Raw genomic sequence first — 6,100 nt, forward strand, 5'->3', positions numbered from 1 at the left:
CTGCCTTGAAGATTCAGCCGCAAAAAGTGCCAAGTGCGTTGGCGCAAAATTTGAGACTCGTCAATATCCTGGTTCACCCCAAAGCATGGACTTGACTGCCAAAGCCCTAGTATCCAGGCTGTATTGGATGGCGTCGGCTGAAGATTACAGCAGCATGTGAAGCACGACCTGCACCTAGAAGCTAGGGGCTATCATAGTCTCCACTGACGCCACTAAATCAGCACTCAGGGGTCGGCTGGGTCACCTCGTTGCCTAGATGGTCTTCACATCTCCACTCTGCAAAGTCGGACGAGAAACACCTGTCGAGTGGCCTTCACAGCTGAAGCAAGCGCCACCTGCCAGGGGTCTGTTGTCATCCAAGCACAAACACTAAGCAAACATGACACGGCACGTGCAAGCGGGCTCCCCGTGGTTGCTTCGTCTGAACACTGAAGTTGAAGCGTGTAGTACGCGCGAGGCGAGCAGGCCGACGTCCCGTTACTGGGCTGTGCTTCTTCGAAGTAGAGAGACCAGATTTTGCTTGGAAGACCGGGCCTTCCGGATCCTTCCTCATGATCTTCGATCCAGAAGACGGCCATTGCTGGCACGGTCGCGTGCGCACTGTTTGTTGCAGCAGATGTTGAGGAGATGCGAATTTGGGTCTACTTGAGTAGCATTGCCATCAAGGTGGAGTTTAATTGCCGCTTGATAATAAGACCCCATCGACACTCTACATCATCGGCGCCTTCACTACATGCGTGAGGATCTATCACCCCTGACAGCCTTCGTTAGGGAGCGAGTCGTCCCAACCCTTCTTGCAGAGATACAGTTCCGGTCGGGTCACGCGATGCATAAAATTGTAGAGAACGTCAATTGAATGATCAGACTCCTCAGTCTCCGTGGTTGGTCAAGACCTCGGATATGTTGTACATTTTTCGATTTCTTGGACGATCAGTTCTATGTCGGGCACGTCAGTATGCCTGGGTACCAGGATCTCCCAATACAGACTTACTTCTCGCTCCATCAGTGCTCAGACAAATGAGGTCGCCGAAGTTCTAATAGCCACAAGGTATACGATGCGCTTCAGGTTCGTGGGCAGAATTGTGGTACACTTTGAGGTATGGATGTTCCAGGGCCATTCCTACACTGATGCGCTCGTTAGGATTGAAGGACAATAGTCGGTCCAATATGTCGAGTGCTTGGTCGGAAGCACGCGGGAACAATCCTTTCCAAGACTTTTTCGACTTAAGCGGTAGTCGTTGAAGGTCCCTTTGCGCACTTTTGTCGAGCTTGCGAAAGTCCTTCGAATAAGGCGTCCCAATAACATCGAAAATTTGATCAAGCTGCTCCTCATGCCTGGTTCCAGAGAAAAGCCGTTTGCGGCCCAACATCTCGGCAAATATGCATCCGACGGCCCACATATCTACAGCCGTGGTGCATCTCCCCGGTGGAAGCATGATATCAGGTGCACGATAACAGAGGGAGCCGACTGGTCCAGTCGAAGTGCCCTTGGCAACATCGCTGTTCGTTGAAGGGCGCGCAGCACCAAAACCGGACACCTTGAGGTCGCAATTGGTGTTGATCAGCAGGTTTGAAGGGCTGAGATTGCAGTGAACGATGCCAGCAGAATGTATTGCTTTCAACGCACGCAGGATTTGATAGAGGAAATACTGGCAGTGGTCGTCGGACAGTTCCTGATTCCCGTCCATTATGAGCGACTGCATGTCCGTTTCCATCAGCTCTTGGACAATGTAGATTTCTTGACAGGACTCAGAGTTGCGCGGTCGAGGGACTGCTAAGACTGAAATTATGTTTTCGTGGTGAAAGTGACGGAGCAACTTGATCACGCGCAAGACACGCAGACCGCATTCCACATGTTCGAACGGGAGTGATCTGAGGATGGCGACTTGCTGCTGGGATTCTTTGTGTGATGCAGCAAAGACAGTGTGATAAATGCCTTCTGCCAGCCAGCCACAAAGGTCGTATTCGGCGCCGGGATGGAAATCGCTGTTGGAGGACCAGGATTCACACTCGCCGCGAGGCATCTCGGAATTGATGCGGGCAGTTTCTCACTTTGGCAGAGCTGACCAACAAGAGTGGTTACCCGTGTTGATGTTTTGCGGTCTCTCTTGTATGGTGTGTGGGTCGACTAACAAGGTTGACGGGTGCCGGATGAAGCTATGGAGATGACAAGAAGGTCGTGGATACTGAGTACCTTGAGGGTAGCATATGAAGCTGCTCACGAAGAACGGTAATAGTCAAAGCCATGCTAGCTTAAAGAGACGTCTCACAATACCGCAAAAGACCTCGGGCGTCCAGCATCAAGATTGCGCAGTCTTGGCATGACGACTCCCGAGGACCAGAGTCACTTGCTCGATGGATCAAGGTATCACATGGTAGGCGAGACAGGCGAAGCAAAGCTGGCGGTTGAGGGCAGGCCGATGGCACACAAGGGTTGATGATCGGCGGTCAAGGTCGAGAGCGTTCCACAGCAGCGCCTTGAGTTCGGCTCGCTCTATAAAGGCGTCTGCAGCTGCATTGACTATACCGCATAGAGCCATCCAGCAACAATGTGGTTGGCACAGGTACAATGATGCACAAAGGTTACTTCGAGCACGACTCGTCGTGCATTCCGCTGTGCGCGCTTCTTGTGGCGACGCATGAGACATAAGAGGAATTTGTGGATCAGCCAAGAGACGTATCAAAACACTTTTTGGACGAGGCGCGGGGCGCGGCCGGGCAAGTGATGGGTAGAAGTATGGACAAGGGTTCTCGCAGTCTGGATCTCGGCGATACCGACCGTGGTAGCAAAAACAAAAGACAGTACAAGTAGGTCGAGCCTCGTTCCAGCATGCAGTCCTACGGCATTACCATCGCCTTAACATCCACATCACCGCGAGCCAGCAGATACACTCTTCTTTTACGACACCATCGAACAAGTCATCCCTGTGGGAGGACTATCCTATCTCGTTTTCGTCGTTTCCTCCCTCAGTGAACACTAAGATCTCAACACCCTTGCTCTCTCTGAGTCTGCGTGGTGCCCTTTTTTTAGCTTCGTACGAAGTCGCCTTCCCCGCTATTCCCGTGGTCTTGTCATAGACGTAAAATTGTACGGTCTTCTTTGTCCCGTCGTCTTGATTTGGTTGCATCGTACCGACCGCTGCGGTCGTGGAGTTTTCTGAAGGCTTACACCATACTGACGAGGGTCAGCGAACGCGGGCTCGGTCTAGCATACACCTACAGCATGGGTACAATTCTCGCTGCTTTCTATCGCAGTTCGTCAGCATTTATAAAATGTGCTTTTGGGAATGGGCACCAACGTCATGAAATCTGATACCAGTATTGATGCATTACAGCCACCTTTACGGTTGCACTTTTGTTGTTGTCCCGAGTCCAGAAGATGTGGCAGATGGTAGAAATAATGATCGCACCTGTAAGTAGTGCGCTGACTGGGCTTGCACACCACGAGTCTCCCCAAGATGTCATCAGAAGATGGCGACTTTTCAGTCGACAGCATGGTGGCAAGAACGCGATCCGATCAAATGAGGTGATTGTTCAATATTGCGCACTCCACGAGGAGAACAGAGGCCGTGCGCGGCCTTATAATACAGCTCGCAGGGTAAGCGTAGTGGCAAAATACGAATGACATGCAAGCCACGCGTGCACGACTTCACTTAGAGGTTGGGGCTATCCCCCATAGCGTTGACAAACATGGAGTTGCGTCAAGGACATGGTAGAACTATATGACATATGTCTCTGTGATTCCCAAACAAGAAATCCATGGCAACGCCTTCTTTTAGGGGGCACTATGTGCTAGAGGATCATTTTTGATAGAGCTCCTGAAACGCCAGATATCAAGCCGATGCCGTCATGGTTGTAATTGTAAAAGCACCAGAGCCCGTGAATCTGTATCGTTACGCTGAAGCTATTGTGCCGTGCGGAAGACGACAAAGATGCGCACGAGAGAGAACGATGCTCCGCCAACCACAGCTGGGCGATCAAGTCACATAATACCTTCCTCCAAGGCATAGCCTGTACCTCCACAGATGTAGAGCACTCGCACGGTGGCTAGACAACGCATGCCATGGTAGCCGGATATGGACATAGGACAACACACCGGCAAAGGTAACATTCCGCTCGGAAGGTGCGCGAAACCCTTGGTGTGCCTGGTGACATTCAAAATCACTGGGAATTCAAGCTTGTTCCTTCATTATTGATGGTTGCCTCGAATGGCGCTATACATTAAGGCAGGCAGACTCACTATAATCGTATGTCATTTGTGAACAAAACGCAACTGTCTCGAGCGTTGCGGAAGCGGGGAAGAAACGAGCTGATGACGTCTATCTTGGCAGCCCCACGCGCATTCTGGATCCAGCCGCATAGCCAGCTGTCACGACCCCTCCTCCCCAGCGTCAGGATCCGAAATCACGCGGACCTTGACCACGATTATCAACAACGTTGGCCGATTTCCAAAACAGTAACAGAGCCTCGATTGCCCGTTATCGCACGGGTGTGTATCTCCGAGGACTGACTACGAAAGTAGAAACATTCCAGGTATCCTGCACCACCGATCGGCAAGGGCGCCTCGCCGGATCATCGAGTTCAACTGCATGATGGTACAACAATCCGCAAAGTACTTGGGCAAGATCGATGCGATCGACGCTGCGCACGCAGAGTCTGTGCTTGCGAAAGGCGAGAAGGAAAGCCCTGGACGAATACCGTTCGTAAACATTACTGTGACCGAGACGGCCGAAATCAGGGCTGCAAAAGAAAGTGTTGAACGAGTGAGACAAATCACGGATAGCCCGTGTCGGTAAAGATCACTGACGTTTGCGTAGATCCTGAATGGCCGAGAGATGCGTTGGGGTATTCCATCTGCGTCGCAAAATTGGAACGCAAATGTTCCCGGGGTTTCGTACGGCCAAGCGCCTGGAATTGTTGTGCTCAGTGAAATGAGCAAACTTCCATGGGGGGATAGCGCAGAAAGAGGTGGAATCTATACTTGGGATCAGGTCATGCACTGGACCTGTGACGCAGGATATTACTTTTTGCTTTTCACTGTATCTACGAAGAGTGATTGATCATTTCGGCAGTGTCGAAATACTGAAATGCACGGTTCCACCGGAGCATCTCAAAGTTCTCCAGTTCAACGTTGACCGAGTCGAGAGCGTTTGTGTTCCAGTCACGCATCTGTGCTTCAGCGCTATTGTTCAACTGGAACTCCTGAGGACCTCCAAGACACTGATTATCGTGTCTCCCGCGTTCGGTGTCTCCCGTTATTCCCAGTACGGTCAATGGCTGGGCCAAATCGGAGGTGATGTTTGTTTGGTGACAGGGGTTTGGTGGCACTTGCCAAGGGTTTGTTTCTGTGGGCGGTTCTGGCTGCTGTACTTGTCCTGAACCTGCTCGCCATGGCCCGCCATTAGTGAGCTGACCGGCTATCTCCAAACGTCTTTTTTTCGCAGATGCGCGAGATTGGTCCTTTAGCTGTCGCAGACTTCGTGATTGTCCTTCTCTTAAGATTTTTCCCAAATCTGTTTCAGCTGTGATGAAGGTCTCCGTGTCAAATCCAAATTCCTCGAATCTTTCCAAAGCCATCATGATCGCCTCGCATGCCTTGTCGTCACGTCGGCGCGTATTTTCCAATATTTCGCTTCCCTCAAGCGAAAATTTCGCCTCTTCAATATGGGCTTTTGAAAGTTTTGTACACAAGCTCGGTAAAGTCAGTGATATGGAGTCGGTCGCGGCAGAGAGCACTTACAAATCCAGACTGAGTCTATCCATGTAGAGCACAGCGGAAATTCCGAAAGTCGACATCAATCTGACGATTTTTCGTCAAGCTGTAGCTTGCTTCGCCAGAATTGCAGCTTCGACATCACTTTTCCCCGCGATCTCTGCGATAGCAGCATTTGAAAGGCTCTTGTGGCCACTATTCTGCACCACTGGTTGCAATAGTTGTATTTGCGCAAATAAAGTGACCCAGAGGACACGCTGGATGCAAGCGAGGACACCCATGTTGTCATCGCAGTCTTTCGACATCTTTGAAAGCGCATAAATGATGTCGCCATCATGCGAAGGGACTTGTACGATAGCTCGGTGGTCCCAAACAGGGTGTTCATCA

At 51.1% G+C, this 6,100-nt stretch overlaps 2 protein-coding genes across 2 annotated transcripts; one reads left to right on the forward strand and one right to left on the reverse strand.

The window, feature by feature from the left end:
• Nucleotides 1–714: 714 nt before the first annotated feature.
• Nucleotides 715–2,024, reverse strand: WHR41_09508 (uncharacterized protein; the record flags this gene model as incomplete). Its single annotated transcript, XM_069378111.1, has 3 exons — nt 715–936; nt 992–1,034; nt 1,125–2,024. The coding sequence occupies 3 exons, from the start codon at nt 2,022–2,024 to the stop codon at nt 887–889; spliced, it is 993 nt and encodes a 330-aa protein (XP_069224884.1). The 3' UTR covers nt 715–886.
• Nucleotides 2,025–4,392: 2,368 nt separating this feature from the next.
• On the forward strand, nt 4,393–5,549 carry WHR41_09509 (uncharacterized protein). The gene is made up of 2 exons (XM_069378112.1): nt 4,393–4,763; nt 4,818–5,549. Exons 1-2 carry the CDS (start codon nt 4,590–4,592, stop codon nt 5,058–5,060), a joined length of 417 nt encoding a protein of 138 aa, XP_069224885.1. The 5' UTR covers nt 4,393–4,589; the 3' UTR covers nt 5,061–5,549.
• Nucleotides 5,550–6,100: the final 551 nt, after the last annotated feature.

Source organism: Cladosporium halotolerans (genome assembly GCF_011745625.1).
Source record: "Cladosporium halotolerans strain TM138-S3 chromosome Unknown Sca168, whole genome shotgun sequence".
Taxonomy (NCBI): Eukaryota; Fungi; Ascomycota; class Dothideomycetes; order Cladosporiales; family Cladosporiaceae; genus Cladosporium; species Cladosporium halotolerans.